The sequence below is a fragment of the Trachurus japonicus genome, chromosome 5 (assembly GCF_045865225.1).
Source record: "Trachurus japonicus isolate A0001 chromosome 5, Traja_1.0".
In the NCBI taxonomy this organism is placed as follows: domain Eukaryota; kingdom Metazoa; phylum Chordata; class Actinopteri; order Carangiformes; family Carangidae; genus Trachurus; species Trachurus japonicus.
Window position 1 is genome coordinate 3539774 of NC_140911.1, and position 24311 is coordinate 3564084.

The window sequence follows — 24311 nt, forward strand, 5'->3', positions numbered from 1 at the left end:
TCTAATCTAATACTTGTGTTAAACATGTTAAATCTGCCATTTGTTTGATACAGAAACTTAAATATAATAGTTTCCAAGACAACTAGGCTAGTTGCAAATGCATTCCCCTAAATCTTGGACTATTTTTTAAAAAAAGGTACAGTTTGTAAGATTTTCCTATAAATAAAATAAAATATAGACTTATGCAAAAGAAATAAATCGAAATAAATAAAATGTGGCGGTGACTGTGTCTGTAGATTTGCCAAAAGGTTGTATATGCATTTTATTGTGATAATGATATATATAGCCTATATATTTTGTATATTGTATCGTATTCCTTTTTTCAGTTGAGAGTTTAATGAGAAGTTCGATATCACTGAGGAAACACTGTGACTACTGTAAATCTAGCAGCAGGTTAGTTTAACACTAATCAAGCGACCTTGGGGTTTTTTGAAAGGGGCTATATAAATTGAAGTTGTTAATTCTAAGCTAACACTAACACAACCAGATGCTCTCAATAAAAAAAAAAGCATTTTTTAAAATGTTGGACTATAATTACCTGCAGCCTTTACAGGTGCAGCTCAATAAATAAGAATATGATGGAGGTCAGTGGACTTCTCTATTGAACCAGACAAAGAGAACATTTAAACCTCTGCAGGTGTTTGGAGTTAATAAGATGATCAGAGTGCGACACCATTAGATTTGATTCACTGAATATTTGGGTTTTCATTAAATATAAGCCATAATCATAACAATTAAAAGAAATAAAGACATGAAACTGTAATATACATGTTTCACTATTTGAATTGAACGAAACTGAACAAAATTAACTTCTTCTTATTTATTGAGATGCACCATTACACAAGATTATTGGCTGTATGTGCATTTTTTAATTATGACACTGTTGTAACAGTAGTTTATTCACCATATTGTGCCTTTAAACTGTGAAAGTTTCAAAGAGGAAATTCAGTCATACATTCTCTCTTTTAAAATTTCCAGTCGATCACGACGGAGACTGAAACTCACTGTGCAAAAACGGTTGCACACGTTTGTTTTGTTTTTTTTATAAAAGTTTCTGTGGGTGTGAAGAAAGCAGCGTTATTGAACTGGAGGGTTATTTCTAAATGTCTCTGCAGCTCAACCTGCAGGAAGATTTCAGTTCTGTGTTTCTGCTCCTACATAAACACAAGCATGACACTAAAAAACAAAAAAAACAGATAGAAAAAACATCTCATCTTTCTTTTTCCAGCCACATTCATGACCGGTTTATTTAATCACTGTTAGTGGGTTGTTAGTGGACATTGACTGTTTTATGTGGACTACCATCTGTATAATAATAATAATAACAATAATAATAATACACAAGTGAAATCTGAAAGTGATTAAAACTGTGTTTTATTCATTGGTAGTTGCAGTGCTGGTTTATTTTAGCAGTTGAAGGGAGAAAAAACAAAAACGTGTCAAACATAAAATGAGGTGCAAACTCTCCGTCCTCTGATAAACAGAAGAGCAATACCAGTATTTTCTGTCATATATACGTCTTTCTTGTGCGTTTTCATCTTTTTTTTTTTTTGTTCTGCTACTTTTAGACATTTTTTTTTAATACATTGTTTAATATAACGTTTGTACAGGTTTATATTTCTGTCAGAGATACAGTCAGATCACAAACGGCCGTCGCTCGGAGGCGTCAGACTGGTGTCAGCCTGTGACAGGAAAGAGATGACACGTCTGCTTCCTTCTGTCTAAACACTGTACAAAGGTAACAAGAGCAGCAGCGTTGGAGAAGAGAAGAGACGAGACGACAGACGACGAGTCCCCGCTGATGAGACTGAAATCAAAACTTCAAAAACACTGGTACTGTCCTTGAAGACGTGGTGACGACGCAGGCCGGCGTTACCATCATTAACTGTGACATCGTCGTGTTTGACGGCTTGCCACTGATCCTCAGGTTCACTCCTCTTCTTTTCATTTTTATGGTCCGTTTTCTTTTCTTTTCTTTTGTTTTTTTGATGCAGGAGCAGCACAATAAAAATCCAACAGCATAACCCAGACATCTCGGGGGGAGAAAAAAAAGGCAACGAACGAACGAACGCACTGAACGGAAATTGATAAATCCTTTAAGGTGATGGTCCAGGGTCCAGTGGGACTTAAGACACCGTTTTACCTCTCATGGCTTCTTCAGCTTTTTGTCTGAGTCAATGTCTCCTCATCCTGGAAATATGGATGTTCTAGTGCATTCAGGGCCGATATTCGCTTTAAGGGGTCGAACGTCAGCATGTTCTGTGGAGGAGACAACCAACAGCATTTAGGCATCAGATAAGTTTAAAAAAAACACAACCTTTATCTAAGGTGAGACACTACAGGGTTTTTCATGCACTGGTCAATTTGGAGATTTTGTGCCATTTTACTTCCTTAATATGTCTTCTTTCAGAATAGTGGAAAGAAATTGTAGAAAATCCACATTAAGGTTTTTATTTTACTTCATTTTGACTCTTTTTTTGTCTAAATTTCTCCTTACAAGTTAGTCTGAGCCATATGTCAGTAAGCTCTCTATCTTCTGAACAATGGCGCGGGCTCCAAAAACTGTAATTTCCTCCGTATCAGCAACAAAATCGTAAAAGTACGATTGACAATAACAATTCAATAGGCAAAAGGCTGTTTTCTCAGATTTTGTTTTTCCTCAGACTCTGAGCTAGAAATCTCCACTTCAGCAGCACTTACAGACACCAAACCTTCCAGTTTGATCCCTTTCTATATTCTGAAGGTTTTTGCAGAGGGGTTTGTTGATATATCATTCACAGCCTGATTTATAGGCTACAACATTTTATTCCTGAAATCATGGAGAAATTTGATTTCTTAGGGCTGGTATTATTCTAGTATTTTCTCATTTAGCCTACAGAGTGATAAAAAGAGATATGCAAAATCCCCTCTGTAAAAACCTTTGACTTGAATAGCTATGTCAAAACAAAACAAGAAAAGTAAAAGTAGCCTAGCTTTATCCATTGTCCAGATTTCTGTTCTGGAAAAGTAGGCTATGCATAGCACACGTAGCACACATTTAACTAACCTGCTTAGCTGCGTTTAGCTTAGCATAAAGCCTGGACGCTGAGGGAAACTTTAGCCTCAGGTGATAAAATCCACAATCCAGCTCCTCTAAAGTGTTTTAATTAACCTGTTACATCATGTTTGTTTTAATCTGTGCAAATAAATTATATATTATAAAATAAAATAAAAGGTTTATGCACCAGACTCTCAGTCTTTAGCACCAGTTGCCAGGCAACCGGCAGAAACTCCAGGCAGTTCCTGGTTGAAAAGGGTCGAACTCTCTCTGTGTTAATGTACACGGAGGAAAGTCATAAAAACTGAGCTGATAATAAATCGTAGGTTAATTTAGTTGTTAAGATTGTGTTGATCTAATTTAGTTATTTATGTTGTGTTGTTTTTGTTGTTTTTTGCACTCTGTCTGCAGATTTGAGCTTTCTGTTGGTCTATTCATCTGTAAAGGCTACTGCTATCTGGCAAATTATTTTATTATTAGGCTATTATATATTTATATCTATTCATTTATTCATTCTTTTTTTTGTCTCATGGATTTGATGGTTGTTTTTATTTGTATATATTTTTTATCATTACTTTTAATAGCTGCAGCACAGGTGGTTGCCCTTGACCTTGATTTCAACACTGTGGTTTTGTATTTACAAAAATATATTTTCTATTATATAGAAGCAAAAATGAACACATCTTTATATATCTTCTGCTTTATAATATCTCAGAAAAGTCACATTTACTGTGAATGTCCCTGTTTGGATCAAATATTGATTTATCAGACAATCTGTGACTTTAGGTGTATTTCAGTTTTAATGATGCAGAAATCACACTTTGTCTTTAAATAAAGCTCCTCTCTCCTCTCTGAAGCAGCTGATAATAAACAGCTTCTTCTGTTGCACCAGTGACATTTTTGTGGCTTGTTAGTTGAACGTCAGCCGACTGTGAGCAGCAGCGGAGAAAACATTCCTCTGGAGTCTGAGGTTTAAGCTGCTGATCTGTTTCAGCCGTCTCTCTGTTTACAGCCGCTGACTGTCTGTGTGTGTGTGTGTGTGTGTGTGTGTGTGTGTGTGTGTGTGTGTGTGACTCTCTCTGTTACCGGGCAGAAAAATGGATCAAACGGATGGAAGTCGAGTCACAGACCATGCAGAGTCAGACCTCACCCACCTGCAGTAGTTGTGCCCCCGGCTCATTTATCTCAGAAACAAAGTCGGCGACGGGCCGAGGCGTGAGCGGAGGGAAGTTCTTCCTGGAGAGCGTGACGTCGGTCGGCCACTCGTCCTCTGGCGGGAGGCCGATCAGTCTGAAACCACACGTTCATCTGGATTAAAAACAGCTACAATATGAACCGTGTATCTAATCTACCTGTAGGCTACACACGTATGGATTTTTTTTTTTTTTTTTTTACTCACTGAAATATTTTCCCCAGTTGATCCACTTCTGATTCTCCACAGAACAGCGGCCTGCAGACAAAACAAATCAATAAACAAATCAGTTTAAGATGTGAATATGAGTGTGATTGTGGTTTTCACCAGTAGATGGAGCTGCTGCGTCCGGCACCGACTGCTGAGTTAAATCCTTAAATCACCCATCACCTCAGCAGGAAAATACTTGGACTGTTACGTCTCGTCCCTAAATTCACTGGTTGTGTGTTTTGTTGGCAAAAAACTATTTGTGAAAGAACAGGTCATTGTGTTTGAGCTCCGTTTCTAAGCAACAACTACATTTCTTCTATTTCTGTAATATTACAAGCATGAATAAGCAAACCACACTGCAAAAATGTAATTTCTAGTCAAAACAAATCTCATTATACCTAAAATAAGCTTGTTTTTAGACACTTTTCCTTCTTTCAAGCATACTTTCAATTGAAATAAGAAGAAAAATCTGATAGTGGAGCAAGTTTTTCTTCCTTATTACAAGCACAAAAAACTTCCTTTCACTGGCAGATTTTTCTTCTTATTGCAAGTGAAAATGTGTTTGAAACAAGCGAAAATGATCTAAAAACAATTTAGTTTTAGGTGACGAGTCTTATTTTAAGTGGAAAGGGATGAGTTTTGACTAGAAATGAGACATTTTGACAAGAAATAAGACAAATATGGACAGAGTTTTTGCAGTGCAGTACAAACTGTTATGGCCCATTTTACAGTATCAACATAAAGAGAGAGCAAAAACAGAAAGACCATGCTAAGAACAGAAGAGAAATTAAAAAAAAAAAAAGATACAGTGAACACTGTGGTGCAAAAATATTATTTAGTGCATTTTTAATTCTCCATTCCTGTCCAACAGGAGATAATTGGCCCCTAAATCCTGTCAAAATCTTCCAAACTGTTTTTCTAAGTGGAGAGGGTTCATTAGCATCGTTAGCCAGGAGTTTAGAGACGGCAAGTTTTTCTTTCAGTTTCAGTGGGACAGAAGACAACAACACACTTAAACTCTGGGTCAGGTTTAATATTAGAGAGAAATATAAATATTATATCACAGACCAGAAATCTTGCAGCTTTGGAGTCTGATAACAACTTTAGAGAGACCTGGAATTAGCAGGTACAGTTATAAAACAAAACAATGAGTAATGCATTTAACTGCCATGGCCTCTATGAATGCTCACCATGCAAGTCTATTGATACATTCAATACTTATTTTCCCTGCTGTGTATATCTATGGTGTTATACAGGTTCAACTCTGTGGTGTCACAGTCTCATCATCTGATTAACTCAAAACACCTGCAGCCTGGTTCTCATTGGGGACGAGTGCTGGCGTCCATCATATTCTCATTTATTGAGATGCACCTGTTTATAAATGAGACAAGGATGTCTGTCCATTATAGAAAGTCTAGAGTATAGAGTCTCTGAGACATTTCACTTGCTCTGCACATTCAAAAATAGGACAATATGTCTTCACAAAATGTCTGATGTGGAGATATCTAAACAAATATTTGTCCTGAAGCTGCTGAAAAACATGAATGTAACGTCTGAAGTCCCTTAAATGCACCAATAATCAAGTTTAGGACCATTTTAAAAAGCTGCTATGAAGCTCTGCCCCTTCAACTTTGATTAAACGTCGTGTTTCTGCAGCGGGTTTTGGTTTCATATGTTTTCTTGCAGAAGGTTCAGACTTGTAGGAAACGTTTTATCTCTGCTGTGACACTGTGACTGTGTCTGGCAAAGCTCGGCTGTTTTTCACCGGTTCACCTCCGGACAGATTTCCCCTGAGCTGCAGATAAAAACCTCGTAATGAGATTCACTTAGAGATGATATCTGGACACTGTACCTGCTGCGTGTGGTCAATGTGAGACACGACCACACGTGGAGGCAGCCTCTCTATTCACACACGCTGGAAATCTATTCTCACGCTGCTCGTTGGGAGTTTCATTTATTTGCCTCCACTCACAGAGACTGAAGCAACAAGTTATTGTTCAAGAGTTTTGTTGATATTTAACCAAAGTCACGTTTTTCCTTGAACAACATCCCATGCTTTGTGTGTGTGCCATATGATTCATGTGCAGTGCAGAGAATGAAGTAGGAATTTTCCTCAAAAACATTTTTGTTAAATCAAATCAAAGTAAAAAAAAAAAAAAAAAAGCACCAAACCAACTGAAGTCAAACTCCATCACAATCTGTTTGGTATCAGTTCATATTTTCACCCTGGATTCAAAAACAATGACGCAGGGAAAACACAAACTCAGAGTCTAATCTCATCATAACATGAGCCACACACACAAACAGACTGTTTAGTTAGTGTGTGTCTGTGTGTGTGTGTGTGTGTGTGTGTGTGTGTGTGAGTGTGTTCCTCTGCTGACTCACTTGCGTCTGAACATCTCGGCGAAGATGCAGCCGGTGCTCCAGATGTCGACAGGTGTGGCGTAACTGGACTGAAGCAGAACCTCAGGAGGCCGGTACCACAGCGTCACCACCTGACACACACACACACACACACACACACACACACACACACACACACACACACACACACACACACACACACACACACACAAACACACAGACACCGGCTTCATCAACTCTGCTGAATCATTTTGATGAGAGTTTGTGGAGAGTTTGTCAGAACAAATCACTGTGAACACGTCAGTGAGCTCGGAGCTGCAGATGCTGTCGACTCAACTCTTTAAAGAGGAACAATGCAGGATTTTTACCTCAACGTAACGCGCCCCGTAACCCGTAATCTCTTGTTGATGACAGATAAGACTACACAGATATACACATGGTAACATGGTAGATGATAAGTAAGGGATAATGTACGCTTCGCGTCAGGGTTCCATACAACCTGTCGGGGTTTATTTCTCCACAACAACCTCCACACTATACATTAACCCGCTTATTACACAGTTTACGAGTTAAATCAATAATTTGAAACATAATGTTGATCAAAATACGGCTTTCATCGATTTAAAATTGCATCATTTAGCGAATCTGCAAGACTGCACGTCCGCTGTTTTGCTGGGCCTCCTCCCGGTCGTGCATTATGAAGCCTTTGATAATCAATCAGTGGATCGATGGATTACCATACAGGTGTTACGGTGTGTGCATTGTGTGTAGTCGTATCTGTTATAAACAAGAGATTAACTTTACTGTTTACGGGGTGCATTTGTGTCGCGGTGCCACCGAGACGACAGGAGAGCTGTGACACCGGGTCTGAGGCTCTGATGCAGGTCTGGTTTCCAGCCACGATGTGGAAGGAGCCTCCAAGTCATTTATCTAACATCACTATTAGTCCCAAGCTGTTTAATGACGTTAAAAATGAAACATAAGGTAAATATATCCTGCATAGTTTCTCTTTTCTGTGCTGCGCTGATCAGAGCGGCGTCCCTAGCAATGGTCTGTTATACTTGACGACGGTCATTATTCTGAAATAACGGACCGCAGAACGCAGCGATGGACCAATCAGAGAGCAGCATTCAATAGAGCCGTGTAATAAATAACGTTATCCACCGCTCCATGGATTGATTTCTCACCGGCTTTTAAATCATTGGTTTAACCAGCACTAGGACTCTGGAGCTGGTTAATTTAGGGGAAAATCCTGCATAGTTCCTCTTTAATGACACCAACAACTGCTGCTCCGTCTTGGATCCTCACCACAGGAGTGAGAGCCATGTGGCAGCTGTAGATCCGGGCCAAGCCGAAGTCGGCCAGCTTCACTTGGCCCTGACTGGTCACCAGGATGTTCTCTGGTTTCAGGTCTCTGTGCATCACACGGTTCGAGTGCAGGAAGGCGAGACCACACAGCAACTGCCTCATCAAGTCCTGCACAAAAAAAACAAACAATAAAAGACTTTTAGTTTAGTTGAAGTTTCTGTCCCAGATGCAGCAGGAATTCGTTCAGACTGTTCAGTTTTCTCACTCTGACGCGGTCGGGAGATAAACCCGGAGCCGGAGCTCTCTCCAGGTACGTCTTCAGGTCCTGGTCCACGTGCTCGAACACCAGAGTGACTTTAGTCTCCTGGTCCGACCGCTGGGTGGCGCACACGTCCATGAGCCTGGAGCACGGAGAACAGACGGTCAATTTGTGACTGTGGGAGGTTTTTAACTTTCCTCTTGTGTTCGGGTCACCAATGACCCGTTTTCAGCTTTTAAAGGGACAACGAGGAGTTTCTCCATCGGCAGAACGAAAAATTCCGCGAACAATAAAAAAGTCTCATATTAATGTGGACGAATCTACGTTACCCACACTTGTTAATGGGCCCATTTTCGATAAATATATCGTTTTATCTCTATCGTTATTTTGTTATTATTAGTGGTGGCGGAAATGCTGGGCGAGCCGACCAGCGTTTCCTTACTTTCGGTTTCGTGGACGCTGCCCGGCGAGTCATGAGAATAACGCCGCCGAATCGTCGTTTATGGTCGGAACTACGACGGTATGTGATCGTCTTTGAACCTCTGACTTTAATTCTTGATGAATGAAAACATGAGTCTGTCTTGCGCCGGTCAAATAATTTCACGGTGCGCGGAGGCTCATAAATGTAGTGTGAAAACTCCTCGTTGTCCCTTTAAATGCATAAAAAGTACCACATAAATTTGTTTATTGCATCAAGGCTTTTTGACTTTCTCTGGAACCTCTATTTAAAAACAACATAAAACATTCTTTTTTACACAAAATTTTAAAATGCTCTGGTTAAAATTATAGCATTTGTGGTTTTAAACCTGAAATCGTAAGTGCAAAACCAACCATTTCATGCATAACGACACCTAACAATGTAACCACAAGATGAGAACCAAATGAGATGATAAACAATTGTTTTTTATTAAGTGTTTAATGTGTTTTACAGCTGATTTAAGACTCAGGTCAAAACTGACCCCAACACAAGAGATGGTAGCAGAAAGCTACAAGAGGAAGGTTAAACGGAGGCCAAGGGGTAAACTGACAAAAAAGGCCCAGAGGCTGACACGAAAAATATTAAAACCAATATTTTCATGGATAAGGAAGTCTAACAATGTAACCGAGAGAAGAAAAACAAAATGTTTTAGTGTATTTTACAGCTGATTTAAAATACAGGTCAAAACTGACCCCAACACCATAGATGGTAGCAGAAAGATGACACAAGAGGAAGGTTAAAGACACGCAGACGGCTCCGATGGCGAGGAGGGAAGTCTCACCTGACCACGTTGGGGTGGTCGAACTGCTCCAGCCTCCTCAGCAGAGCCACCTCCCTGACGGTGGAGATGGGGAGGCCGTTCTGGTCCGTCTGCACGCGGACGCTCTTCAGGGCCACAAACTGGCCGCTCTCCGTGTCTCTGGCCTTGTAAACCGTCCCGTAGGCGCCGCCGCCGATCTCCGCCACTGGCTCGTACTGGATACTGGTGGCGTGGGCCATGGCCAAGATCCAACAGACTGACACACAAACACACGGAGCTCAGATTAGACACATTAACCTTAATCCTTGTCGTAAATAAATGAAATGGAGCTGATCTACTGGGCCCAGTTGTTCAAAAGTAATCTGATTGGATCAAATCTTGAAAATAGGTCCTTCAAAACCCAAAATGGATTTTGAATTGGATGACAAAACAACGGGATTTCAAAATCTGGATAATCTAGATCCAGATTGCACCTTTTTCGAACAGCTGTGCCCTGGAAATGTCCAAACTAAACATTCCTGGACTCAGACCTATGAAATCAGGAGCTTTTTTGCAACAAGAATCTGACGCATCAACTGGACAGAAAACCATTAGAGGAGAGGATACTGAAAGGTGGTGAGACATAAAACACATCAAAACAGGGATCAGGGATTTAAAGGAGACATATAATGCCACCTTTCCACAAATTAAAATAGTTCCCGGGTGTCTTAAAGAAATGTCTGTGACATCCTTCGGTCAAAATACCTCAAGGATCAAACATCACAGCTCTTTTCATCCTCTCTAAACAGCCCTGTTCAGAACAGCTGGTTTCAGTGCCTGTCCCTTTAAATGCAAATGAGCCACTGCTAGCCCCGCCCCTAGGGGTGGGGTTATGCAAATTTGAAAACTAGTGACATCACTGGAAGACAACTGAGGGAACAGCTCGTAAAACCACATGGATTTCAACCTAGGGAGCCTGAAAATTACAGATTTATTTGTCAATTCTCACATTTTAGGGGCTGAAAGGCAAAACAAACACCCAAATATCTGTTAAAGAGCCTTCAAAAAGTGACATTTCCATAATATGTCCCCTTTAAAAAAACACAGACTTCAACCTCACAGTGGCACCAAAGGAAAAGTGAAGTTGTAACCAGATCTTCAAATATTCATTCATAAAAAACAACTATGAAGAAGCTGCAATTCAATTCATGCAGTAGCTTCAGAAACTTAAAAAGCCATCAGAGCAGCGTTAACGGGCTCCAGGTGATCGTTGTGTCCAGGATTCACTCGTCTCTGCTCGGCCGTAAAGACACAACAACTGTCCTCAGAGCGACACTTTACACAAGCTGAAATTCATTGTTGTTTCCCTGCAGACGTTTCACAGCCAACATTTACACATCCTCCTCCTCCTCCTCCTCCTCCTCCTCTTCCTCCTCAACAACAACAGCTCTCGTGCTCCAAAATAATCTTTTGAATGAACATTAAATCTATTTCTATCCAGGCAGGTTTTGCTCGTGACAATCTCTCTGTCCAGTTTCCTCTTCTCCATGAGACTCGTGTCTGACTTAACATTTAAATGTATTCCAGCTTTTTGCCCTCCAGCTTGTTAGTGCAGCGGTGTCGTCGCTGGAGTTCGTCAGGGAGGAGGAGGAGGAGGAAACTTCATTGAATCTGTCACAGCAGCTTTTAAGATATCGAGCAGCAAACCCGTCTCTCGTCTCTACGGTAACGGGATAACAACAGCTTCTTCTTTTTTTTGCTCCTGTACAAGTTCAATCTGTAAAACAAAATAACAACCAGTGTGCAGCAGCAGCAGCGGGTCCAGAGCTGCAGCTGGATCTGCTGACGACGACGTTCTGGTTCTGTTTTGCTGAACGGTTCAAGATACAAAAAAATACAGTTTCAGCTGTTTGTGAGTCAGTAATATGAATAAAATCCTGTCAGAGAATGTGCAGTTTTTTAGTCAACGATATCAGTGCATTTTGTTCTAGAAACATGACAGCTCATGAATAAAGAAAAAAATCTGAATGGGAACGTCCAATCCAGAGAATCTAAGACTTTAAGAAGCTCTGTTTTTTGCAGGATAGCTACAGGTACTGATCCAGGAAAATACACAGTTAAATCTAATAATAACAATTATAACATTGCTTTGATTTTGCTCATTTTCAGGCTCCGTATCTGAGGGACCTGATTGAAGTCCACTGTTGTTACATTTACTTGAAATCTAGAGGTGTCACTAAGGTTACAGGTATGAGGTGCACGTGTAAATAAAACGTAGTCATCGCATTTCAAGCAACCTTTTTGCGATGTGTTTATTATCGTGCATATCGTGATATCACGATGATGATGAAAATAAAGATTAATCAGTCAGCACTACTATAGGTTATCATAGGGCTGGGCAATCAAATTTATCGATTAATTCGAATGTGTAGTTCAGATCGATTTGTTTTAATGAAATCAAGAGGCCTTTGACCCCTTGGTGAAACGGTTAGCATCGTCGCCCGCGGTGTGGCGGCTAGCGATACTGAAGTTAAACTCACTCGCCCATAAAAAAGACATGCTAACCCACTTGCCAAGTGGTCACTGACCTCTTGGTGAAACGGTTAGCATCGTTGCCCGTGGGTATAGTCACAGTCACGCGGTACCAGTGAGGAGAAGTGATGGCGTGTGGCGGTTAGCGATACTCAAGTTAAACTCACTCGCCCATAAAAAAGATGTGCTAACCCACTTGCCAAGTGGTCATTGACCTCTTGGCGAAACGGTTAGCATCGTTGCCCTCGTGACTGTGGCTATACCCGCGGACTTTGTTTTGAACAATTTCTGCAGATTAATTTTAAGTAGGGGGGAAAATCCATTTAAATAGTGAAGTTTTTTTTTTTTTTTTTTTTTTTTTTTTAGGTGTCGGCATCGGTTATGAGAAGCAGGAAGTTATCTGTATCAGTAAGAAAAAAAAGTTATTGTGCATCCCTGCTCTTTATCTCTTCTCTTCTCTGTTTGGTTTAAACGTCTGGTGCTGATGAGATCGGTGAGAGGAGAAACAGTGGCGTCAGGAGGATGCAGCAGAGCTTCATGGAGCTGCTCACGGGTCCTGGTGGTCGTCTGACTCTGACTAATGTGAAATATCGATCGGTGCAGCAGCTTTAACTAATGACAGAGACACAGGCAGCGAGAATCTGAGTGTTTCACCCACAGATCAACCGTACTCACAGTCAAGTGCACGAGAGTGAAGCCTCTAGACTGAAGAGTCATCAGACGAGAGCTCTTCAGACACTTCACGCTCTGAGTGTTGGAAAGTGCAACGTGTTCTTAGTCATATTCACCAAATGTTTAATAATCTACGAGCTGCAGGACAAAGTACCTGACCTCCTCTTCCTCCTCCTCCTCCTCTTCCTCCTCCTCCTCCGGTGACTCACTGAAAGGCGCGACACTATTGAGCCAACACACTCGCCGGTGGCTCGGCCAACAGCCGACAGGAACAACACAGGAAACACCTCCGGCCGATCTTTTGTGTCCCGTCGCTCCTCGACGTCTCCACTGACTCCGTCACGTTTCTCCCAGCTCTTTCCCCTTTTGTCTAAGTCTCAACCTGCCCGGTCCGTCGTCAAACCAGTTTGGTGCAGCCACAGCCAGCAAAGCCTCGGGCTGCACCATCACATCACATCAGTTCAGATGCAACAGATCCATGCATGTGTTTCCAGTCCAGGTTGTTTTAAATGGGATTTACAATAATGGAGGATAATTTAGTTTCTAGGTTCATGTTATCTCATAGCGTGGTGAATGTGCAGGTCACAACTTGTCCACCAGAGCGTTTTGGAGTTGTTGGATTGTGTATTTGATGAGTTTGATGAGGGAAACCAAGAAATCCCATGAGCCTCCGTAGCGTAGCTCTGAGCAGCTCACGGCTCTGCTCCGCCGTTCTAAAAATAGCTTGCACCAACAAATAAAGGTAACGAACCTACTGCTATGACCAATTTGCCAAAATATTGAACTATCCCTTTAATAACTGTGTAGCACTCTGGTCGACTGTGACTTGACTTGACATAAAAATGCATGAAACTAGAGATGAAAATAGGAAATTATTTAGTTTCAAATATTTTCAAGGCGCTTAAAAAGTGCGACTTGGAAGCATCATTTCTTCATATACAAGGAAAAACATGAACATGTTGGGGATTTATGTGTTTTAGTGCATACAGAACTATTTGAATGTGCTATGGAATTGACCTTGGGTTTTAACTGCTGGTTGGATTTAATAATGATATAACTACGTCATCCTTGGCTCTGAGAAACTGCTGTTGGCTATTATCACCACTTTTTAACAGACAAAACCATCTATTATTCAAGAGAATAATCAAATAGTTTAAAATAAAATAATAATAGTTTGTCAAATGCAACTTTCCAGGTAGAAACAGTAGAAACACCAGTGTCAGACTGTGAGAAAACACAGTGAACTTATTAAGGCAGGAAAAAGTGTGAAAGAGAGAGAAGGAGCAGAGCCTGAGTTAAATAGTTTCTGTGTAGCAACAAAAGAGAAGAAACACAATCCACTGGAAACCAAATACACAAGAGGAATTCATTCTGTAAATGTCTGAACGCTGCTGCAGACTGGGGCTTTATAGGAAACGTTTGCCTGCTGAACCTGCGGTGAAATGGAGATAAACACAGCGTAAATGTCACTGTTGTGTCTGAGGACGCAGACGCCTCTGATCACTGATCGTCACAATCACAGGACGAGTCTGTGAATAATAATGATGACATTTAGGATCTGGATGCAGAGTTGCAGCCCGACACATGTTCTGCTGATGTGTTGAATATTAAAAACGCCCAAAACAAGAAAACTTGCCACTGTGTACTGTATATAAAATTAGGGATATTTGGCTTTCGGATAGCCTGACAAGTCAGACTAGCTATATCATTAAAATGTCTAGTCTGGCAACGACCGGTAGACCTCGGCTCAATCCAGGGGGCGGGATGAAGGCTGTCTTTCAAACTGCCTCTGCACCAATAGGGTAGCGCTACGACCAATCAGAGTAAAGAGCAGGATGACGTCGGTAGATTAAACTTTTCCCATATCCTGTTGGCAAAACACCAAATACATCCTTCTTCAAAATGAATGACTTCAGTGCAGTTTCTTGCTCAACTTTTAAAGAAAATGACAAGTTTAATTCTTTCAAAGTTGATGCCAACGCCGATTCCTTTGCCAAAGCCATCTTGTCAAGTTTTTCACCGTCACAAGTATGTCGTCATGGCATTAAGCCGCCCAACGACTCTCTAAACAGATAGAGCGCTGTGATTGGTGAACACAAACAGTGTTCGAGACTCAAAAAGTTCCTATGGCTCGTTTCTAGTCCCACCTACGGAGCAAATAGATTTGCTGCCGCTAGGGTGCGTCTAGATTTCTAGGCTAGCTTTCGGATGAAATGTATGGAAAATGATGCTACGGTGATATCACATCATGACAGTAGGGCATTTAAGTAGAAATATTTCTTCTCCATCTCCAACAATGTATTGAAACCAAAGCTAACAACAGTGGTGGATAAACCACAACAAAACATGTCCATGTGTCAATAAGTTGTCATGTGACCAAAGGACGTCCACTTCTCTGTCTTCCTGTGTCTCTGTTCAACCTGCCGATGACACTCTAGTATTCACCACTTTATTTTCCCATGATCCATTGCGTCACACCACCCCGGAAGTCGGTTGTTTACGTAGCAACAGCTAGCGGCTAACGTAGCAACCGGACATCCACAACTCTTGCGATTGGCTTTATGGTCGTTACAGGCTCCATTCATAAAATCTTTAACTTTCCTTGAGTTGTTTGTGTATCCAACAACAGCACATGTCGTACCGGAGGACATTCTATGAACTTGTAATAATAATAAAAACACTTCTAAGACAGACTGCTAGGCTAGCTCCATTCTGCTTGAAGTGAGACAGAAGTGCGAAACCGACTTGTCGGTGAATTGAGTGTCATGGCGACGCCCAGCGGCGTTCTACGGAAAGTGGTGAATATAGTATAGTAATTTAGAACACGGCTCTCTTGAATACTCGATTCTGATTGGTCAATCACCAATATTCTGCGGTGTTTATTTCTCGATAGACCACCGCTGAGCGGACCGTTGCTAGGGACTCCATAGCAACGGCCGACTCTGCATGTCCGGTCACGGCCGCTGTTTTGCTGAGCCTCCTCCCGTTCGTGCATTTGAAGCCTTTGATAATCAAACAGTGGATCGATGGATTACCATACACGTTACGTGTATTTTGTGTAGTCGTATCTGTCATAAACAAGAGATTATGGGATGCGTTTGTGTCGCGGAGCTACAGAGAGGAGAGGAGCTGTGACACGGTCAGAGGTTCTGATGCAAGTTTACTTTTCAGCCACGACGTGGAAATAACTTAGGAGCCTCCACTCTCCCTGTAACAGGTTACAAGTCGTTTATCTAACATCACTATTAGTCCGAAGCTGTTTAATGACGGTAAAAATGAAACATAAAGTAAATATCCTGCATAGTTTCTCTTTTCTGTGCTGCGCTGGTCAGAGCGGCGTCCCGAGCAACGGTCTAATTTTACATGAATAAAATCTCTTTTTATCATTATTTTGTGTTACATTATTGAATGATTTTGTTGTAGGCCGTGTTCTAAGCGGGATAATGTATAGTTGGTCGGTTGTTCGCGTCGGGGTTCCATACAACCTGTCGGGGTTTATTTCTCCAGTATAACAGTAGGATGAAGACGACTGATTCAATACAAACTGGTTTAATCATTGAACCAGAACATTTAGTGGTGGATTCATGGATCAGACAGTTTGTTGTTGTGATGTTTTTGTGGTTAATCACCTTGTCAGAGAACAGCTGGTTGTGTTGTAAGGACTGAAACATTGAACAGTTGAACACGTGCATTCAAAAGCTTAGAGAAGGTCAAACTAAGTTCACCTGTAAAGGTTGAAGTGCATTCTGACATTTCATCTCAAAGCCAACTATATCTCTAACTTTTTGCAAGTAGTGTATAGATATATATGTGTGTATATGTGCAGCCAAACCACAGTAATTGAAGTGGTTTTCATAAAAACTGATATTAATGAGAAGGAGGAAGTGAAGATGTCTTATTCACACTGAACTCACCACATCTCTTCCTCTTGTACAGACAAAGTTGAGTCAGAGCGTCTGCGGACAAGAATCCGCCTGAATTCCTTCACACCAACTAAATTCCTGCCAAAAACATGAATGTGGAAACTCGGCTGTGAAATAAAGTTTCTCTCTCTTTGTCTCTCTTTCTCTCAAACAAACAAGATCGAACCTCAGAGACGTTTTCAATGTGACGTCATCAAGATGTTTTATTTTCCTGAGCAGATTTTCCCTCCAAGACGCTTCGATTAAAAAACCTCTAATTTCATTTCAGTGATAAAAACCTGTGATTTTTTAAATCTACAATGCGACAAAACGCGCATTCAACACACATCACCGGACGGATTGTACCGCATGAAGAATAAGATCCCAACAAAACTTTACCACCACTGCAACTAACGGCATACAGAGAAATATCCAATCAGATCTGAATCAATAAAGCGACATTTTATATGTGGAAAAAAAGATGTTTTGAAAATATCTGTATTTTCAAAACCGCAGTTCATACACATCCATTTTCTAATAAAGATACTTTCAACCCCATTCCGTAATACAAGCGTAGGTTTCTTTACATTTTCTGTTCTAACATTAGGGTTGGGTAGTAATACAGTAGTAAGGTGGTAAACCACGGTATCTTAAAATAGCAACCGTTTCAGTTTCATTACCGTCATTTAAAAAAATTGGGGCCTGATATATAACCAATTAAGTATAATTTATTTCACTGCCTAAATAATGAGTGTATGTCCAGCAGCTACAGGTGTGTGGCTGAGTTTTCAGTTTTACCCCAACAGTAGGAATGTTTTCCTTTTGGGAGATGTTTGATGATGTTGATGGACATGACATCATCATGTGACACCTCAGAGAAGAGAGAAAGAAAAAGACGGCAAGTCGCACATAGAGTGAGTTGGTCCTCGAGAAAAACTCAACTTCTGCAAAAACCTTGGATGTTGCCATGGTTATCATAGGCCTGTTTCTACTGCAGGAGTTCCTGGTAAAGAGAGGGGGGGGGACTTTTACAGGAACCGGCCGTGTCTCCCCTGCAAACCAGGACCTGCCTAGCCTCGCGTCACCAGGCTCTTCATACAGAGGGGAGAAGAGCCTGCTCTGTTAACTAAGCGAATCCAGAATTCACCAAATTCACCAAAGTAAAAGTGTTAAACTTTACAATAACTTGTAATACAATTACATACAATAAATGAAAAAGGTTATCTTAATGGCTCGAGGATTTTCTTGTAAATTATATTCTTTAAATTAAAAGTTTCACCGCATTTTATTAGCTTGGTGCTTTTATTATGACGGAAAGGCCTGTCTTTCTCGCCCTGGTTCCGGTTGCTGACCAAAACAGCCACTAAACGGCGACAGACCAGGACCTGCCGGGCTCTGGTGGTGACGTGCAGCAGTTTCAATCATCGCACAGACGTCGTGCAGCTTTCTATCTTTTGTTTTTACTGGTCTTGTTGTTGTTTTTCCGGCAGCATAGATGCTTTCTAATAAAACTGGGTTTTTTAATTGCTATTTCGATCACGTATTAAACATACGTTTTTTTTTACTACTACTACTTACATACGTCTTTTACCAACTTATTCTCTCTTTTTTCGGCCATGAAGATGCTTTTTTAATAACGCTGGGTTTTAAAAATGCTGCTTGTTTAGGGGCTTTCTCTGACTGGTAAACTGTGTAGGAGGTTTAACGGTATTGACATTTGGATAGCGCCCAACGCTAACTGAGATACTTAAAGAACAAAATGTACAAACTTAGAGACCATTTGAAAAATGTAAGAATAATCTAATTCAACAGTTACATTTTGTTTCTGTTTGGAAACCCAGAACAGAATTTCCCAAAACTTTGCGTGACTGAGCCTCCGTACAAAGAGAAACTACAGTCTGTTGTGAGTTCTCTGTGTTAAACTCTGAATGTGATGAAAACATTTACATTTTAAGGCTCTTGTGGTGATTTAACTACGACACGACGACTCTCTCCAGACGTGTTGAGTGTCTGGTGAAAGTGAAGCTGCAGCTGATCTGAAGAACAGTTTTCCATCCACAGCTCATTGTGAGAGTGAAACATTCCTCTGCAGGTTGTGTGGCAACTGGTGTGGGAGGCAGCGGCGCCACAAAGAGACGCAAAGTCCAACAAACACAAAAAAAATACTGGAGGAGGAGGAGGAGGTTCCTGTCACAATGTCGGAAAGTTACTGCTTTTCTATTTTGATCCCCAGTCAAAGCTGAAACTGATACAGATTGACATATTTACTTTTTAACGTTCATAATTTTGTCGCAATTATGAGCAACAGTTGAAGCTGCCTTCTTCTGTCAATATGCATGTTGATATCAATACATCTCTGATCAGTCAATCGAGATCCTTCTCTTACCAATATCAATAATATCAGTAAAAATGTAGTTAGTTCCTTTTGACTGACTTAATATTATTGTTTTAATATTTAAAGGGGAATTGCCGTTTTTTTACAATCTGGACCTTATTTCTAGCATAAAATACGATCATTTCCTCACCCAGATAACTTTGGTGTCATTACAAGTCGTTGTGATGAAATTAGCTCCAGCCGAGAGCCGCGTATATCCGTATAATGGAGTCTACAGGGCAGCAGAATGCAGCCTCTAAATAACACATTATCTGCAGAGAAACTCCTTCATTTCACCAATATTTAGTTATGATAGGCTAGTGCTATTCCCCTCTGAGTCCGGGGTTAGCTGTTATCAACATCCGGGGTCTGTAGGTTGACCTACTGACCTCTGACCTGGATGATGTCATCTCTGAGCGCCGCGCGGCTCATTCTGATAATAATCATTCCACTTCGGCATTCGGGTCCATTTTTATCTCAACTAGCCGGAGCTTTAGTGAGTCCAGGTTGAGGAGAGGAAGCCTGTGGAAGCTGAACTTCATCCAGCTGCTCATTTTGTTCTGACAAGTCAGAAACACGCAGAAACGGACCGTAGCATTAGCGGTAGCAACAAGCCGCGTGGCGCTCAGAGATGACATCATCCAGGTCAGAGGTCAGTAGGTCAACCTACAGACCCCGGATGTTGATAACAGCTAACCCCGGACTCAGAGGGGAATAGCACTAGCCTATCATAACTAAATATTGGTGAAATGAAGGAGTTTCTCTGCAGATAATGTGTTATTTAGAGGCTGCATTCTGCTGCCCTGTAGACTCCATTATACGGATATACGCGGCTCTCGGCTGGAGCTCATTTCATCACAACGACTTGTAACAACACCAAAGTTATCTGGGTGAGTAAATGATCGTATTTTATGCTAGAAATAAGATTGTAAAAAAAAACGGCAATTCTCCTTTAATCTTGATCTTGATCCATCTGGTCCCTTGGATCCTAACTCTATACTGTGTGTGCTCTCCCTGCTCTGCACAGGCTGAAGGACAGAGTGAAGAAAATGTCCAGTCAAATGAAACACGATGAGGAAAAGAGAAAGTCTCTGCAGGTTATTATTGGTTTCTTCCTATTCTTGGTGTTGTGTATCACAGGTAGTTTGAGGACACGCAGACACGTGTGAAGGAGCAGTAGCAGGACAGGTTCAGATGTTCAGGTTAGATCAGATCTAATGAACTGGAGAGGAAGAACTCGTCTCCTGCTTCCTTCCTCACCTCCTCCTCCTCCTCCTTGTGTGCACTGCAAAAACTCAAACTCTTACCAAGAACATTTGTCTTATTTCTAGTCAAAACAAATCTCATTCTACTTAAAATAAGACTCATCACATCAAAAGCAGCTTATTTTTAGACACTTTTTACTTATTTCAAGTCTATTTTCACTTGAAATAAGTAGAAAAATCTGATAGTGGAGCAAGTTTTTCTTTCTTATTACAAGCACAAAAAATTTGCTTTCACTGGCAGATTTTTCTACTTATTTCAAGTGAAAATTAGTTTGAAACAAGTGAAAATGATCTAAAAATAAGATTATTTTTAGGTGTTGAGTCTTATTTTAAGTGGAAAGAGATTAGTATTGAGTAGAAATTAGACATTTTGACAAGAAATAAGACAAATATTCTTGGAAAGATTTTAACCCTTTACTTCACTGCAAAAACTCAACAGTTTTTGAGTTTTTGCAGTGAAGTAAAAAGTAATGAAACAACATAATAAAACTCCTCAACATGTGTGTTTTGTCTGTGTGTGTGTAGGTGCAGAGCGAGCCATCACACTGAAGACAGAGAACCCCTCTAAATTATCATAGGGGAATCACTGTGGCTCATGTACAACATAAAACCACCGTCACCATGGAAACTATTGATAAAATATCAATACAGCTCCTCAAAGAATAAACACAATATCATGCCATTAAAGAGTAATTGCTGTTTATTTTACGACCTAGACCATATTTCTATCATAAAATACGATCATTTCCTCACCCAGATAACTTTGGTGTCGTTACAAGTCGTTGTGATGAAATGAGCTCCAGCCGAGAGCCGCGTATATCCGTATAATGGAGTCTACAGGGCAGCAGAATGCAGCCTCTAAATAACACATTATCTGCAGAGAAACTCCTTCATTTCACCAATATTTAGTTCTGATAGGCTAGTGCTACTCCCCTCTGAGTCCGGGGTTAGCTGTTATCAACATCCGGGGTCTGTAGGTTGACCTACTGACCTCTGACCTGGATGATGTCATCTCTGAGCGCGGTGCGGCTTGTTGCTACCGCTAATGCTACGGTTCGTTTCTGCGTGTTTCCGACTTGTCAGAACAAAATGAGCAGCTGGATGAAGTTCAGCTTCCACAGGCTTCCTCTCCTCAACCTGGACTCACTAAAGCTCCGGCTAGTTGAGATAAAAATGGACCCGAATGCCGAAGCGGAATGATTATTATCAGAATGAGCCGCGCGGCGCTCAGAGATGACATCATCCAGGTCAGAGGTCAGTAGGTCAACCTACAGACCCCGGATGTTGATAACAGCTAACCCCGGACTCAGAGGGGAGTAGCACTAGCCTATCAGAACTAAATATTGGTGAAATGAAGGAGTTTCTCTGCAGAGAGGCTGCATTCTGCTGCCCTGTAGACTCCATTATACGGATATACGCGGCTCTCGGCTGGAGCTCATTTCATCACAACGACTTGTAACGACACCAAAGTTATCTGGGTGAGGAAATGATCGTATTTTATGATAGAAATATGGTCCAGATCGTAAAATAAACAGCAATTACTCTTTAATGGCATGATACTGTGTTTATTCTTTGAGGAGCTGTATTGATATTTTATCAATAGTTTCCATGGTGATGGTGGTTTTATGTTGTACATGAGCCACAGTGATTCCCCTATGATAATTTAGAGGGGTTTTGACACTGACTGAGGCAGATGATTATTTACCATGATGATTTATTATTCACTTCCAAAACTGTTTCTGAGCCTGAATGTATAAAGATAAACTGCATTATAGACACAATATATCAACTTATAGTATAATATCACAATATATCATATATGTCACCATGTCATACGTGTCATATCATGAGATTCTTGTCAGTAGCTGCAGCATGAAAGGAAAATACAAATATGTCAACAACACTGTACTGAAGTGAATGGACTGAATTTAAACTTCAGAGTTCGATCAGATCAAAACAGGTTTGACTAACCCTACTCTACTATAGTTAGTAGTGTCAGATATAATCATCAGTATAGTCTAATTGTCCTACGGGGACACAAATAAAGCTGAACTGGACTGAAATGAGTCTCTCTCTGTCTCTACCTCCACTGTTGTTGTGTTGGTGCTCTTGTTGTGAACTTGTTGCTTCTGTAAACTCTGTTAGAAAGAGAAAGTCTGGACCTGCTCTGCTCTGAGAAAACTTTTCTGCTGCTGCCACAGTTCATAAAACTAAACTTAACTTGAGTTTTGAACTCTACAACAACAACAACAACAGTCACACACATAATGAATGACGACGAGGACGAGGCCTGAATGGTGTGGTCCTCTGGTCCTGCACAGCACAGCACAGCACAGGAAGTGAGTGGTCGGACTGTCACTGAGAAAACATCTCCTCATTTCCTTTTAGACTAAAAAAGAAACGAGAGAGAGAGAAAGAGAAAGAAAAAAAGAAAGAGGCAGAAAGAGAAACAGAGAAAAAGAGAGAGAGACAACATCTGGAAGTTTCACTGACACTGAGGTCATCGACCTGCGCCCTGAAACCAGCTGCTGCTGCACAGCCAGACTGTCAATATTGATCAGCTCAGACTTTTCATTCATTCATTGATCAGATCAGATCAGCTGGGTGAGAGGAGGAGGAGAAGAAGCATAAGGAGGAGGAAGAGGAGGAGGAGGAGGAGGAGGAGGAGGAGGCCCTGCTCTCCTGACACGTGGTGCTGGTGGCCCGGGCTGGTTCCTCCATAGCTGCTCCTTTGTTAATTAAAACGGGAAACACGGTGCAAGGCCACACACACACACACACACATGCAGTAACACACATATACACACAGTAACACACACACTCTCTCTCTCCAGCTCCTCGCCTTCTTGTTCACTGACGTGGCGGAGAGAGAGACAGAGACCGGGAGCGGATGAGACAGTTGACCGCCTGAGAGTCGCCTTTCTCGGCCACACGTTACATAAGACCCCGCTCCCAGGCTCCGTGCACCTCCACCTGATACACACACACATAAACACACACAAACACTCAGTGAACTCCGGCTGACACTCACCACTCGGCTCAGTCCCGGTCTATGAGGTTGACATGCTCATTAATCTGCCACGTAGGGACTCGAGCTTCCCCCCAGAACCAGAACCAGAACCAGAACCAGAACCTGAACCGGTCCAGTTCCCCGCAGGAGGATCTGGATCTGGGTCTGCTGCTGCCGGAGGAGGAGGATCAGGTCCGGGCCTCTGTCTCTCCTTCTTCTCCTCCTTCTTCTTCTTGTTGTTCTTCTTGTTCTTCTTCTTCCAGCCCGCACTCTTTGGCTCGTCGCTTCCTGTTGATTCAACTCCTGAGGTGGAGGAGGCGGAGCCACAGACCAGAGAGCGGCTCCTCATGGAGGAACTAGGCTACTTAAAGCTGCTGCTGCTGCTGCTGCTTTGCAAGAGAAAAACTACCAATAAACAATAATATTATATAGACTATAATCATACAGTATGGTTTAGTATATAATTAATAAAGGGAGTGGTGCTTCAGGCAGATCTAGATGTTAGAAACAAACAGAAGGCTGAAATGTACAGCCTACATCTTTATATATATATATATAAAATGTTTTCTTCTTTTATTTATATATATATATTTTTTTTTTATGCAAGTCAAAGACAAATTTAAGGACAATAAAGTAGTTCTACCCTTCTATTCTAAATGCATCTTGACTTTTTCTAAACTCCCTTTAAAGGGATGGGCTACTTCACCCAAAATCGATAATTCACCAATCATCTACTCACTGTCATGCCAGGGTTTGGAGAACCCATCAAAACGCTTTTGGAGTAGGCCTACATACAGATTCTATATGACACACAACTATAACTTAAGTTATAACACTTCACTGTTCAGCTTTTATTCATTGTGTTTGTTTATAGCCTAATAAAATACAAAACAAACAAACAAATGGCAGCACCAAAGTGGGTGGAGTTGGTTGGACTGCAAGAAAAAATGTCCCATGAAAAAATGTCCC

General features: G+C 41.2%; 1 protein-coding gene across 1 annotated transcript; it reads right to left on the reverse strand.

The window, feature by feature from the left end:
* Positions 1 to 1357: 1357 nt before the first annotated feature.
* cdk4 (cyclin dependent kinase 4) lies at positions 1358 to 23632 on the reverse strand. The gene is made up of 8 exons (XM_085775678.1): positions 23364 to 23632; positions 9630 to 9864; positions 8377 to 8512; positions 8112 to 8279; positions 6825 to 6934; positions 4437 to 4487; positions 4192 to 4327; positions 1358 to 2259 (listed from the first exon to the last, which is right to left on the reverse strand). Exons 2-8 carry the CDS (start codon positions 9845 to 9847, stop codon positions 2158 to 2160), a joined length of 921 nt encoding a protein of 306 aa, XP_085631804.1. The 5' UTR covers positions 9848 to 9864; positions 23364 to 23632; the 3' UTR covers positions 1358 to 2157.
* Positions 23633 to 24311: the final 679 nt, after the last annotated feature.

Bases quoted from the DNA above. Each gene is read 5' to 3' on its own strand.
- cdk4 (XM_085775678.1), bottom strand. From the start codon at position 9,847: ATGGCCCACGCCACCAGTATCCAGTACGAGCCAGTGGCGGAGATCGGC. The intron at 8,280-8,376 runs GTGAGAAAACTG...TTTTTTGTGCAG, and splicing joins TATCTCCCGACCGCGTCAGA to GACTTGATGAGGCAGTTGCT. The intron at 2,260-4,191 runs GTGGGTGAGGTC...TCTCCTCCACAG, and splicing joins CGGGGGCACAACTACTGCAG to AACATGCTGACGTTCGACCC.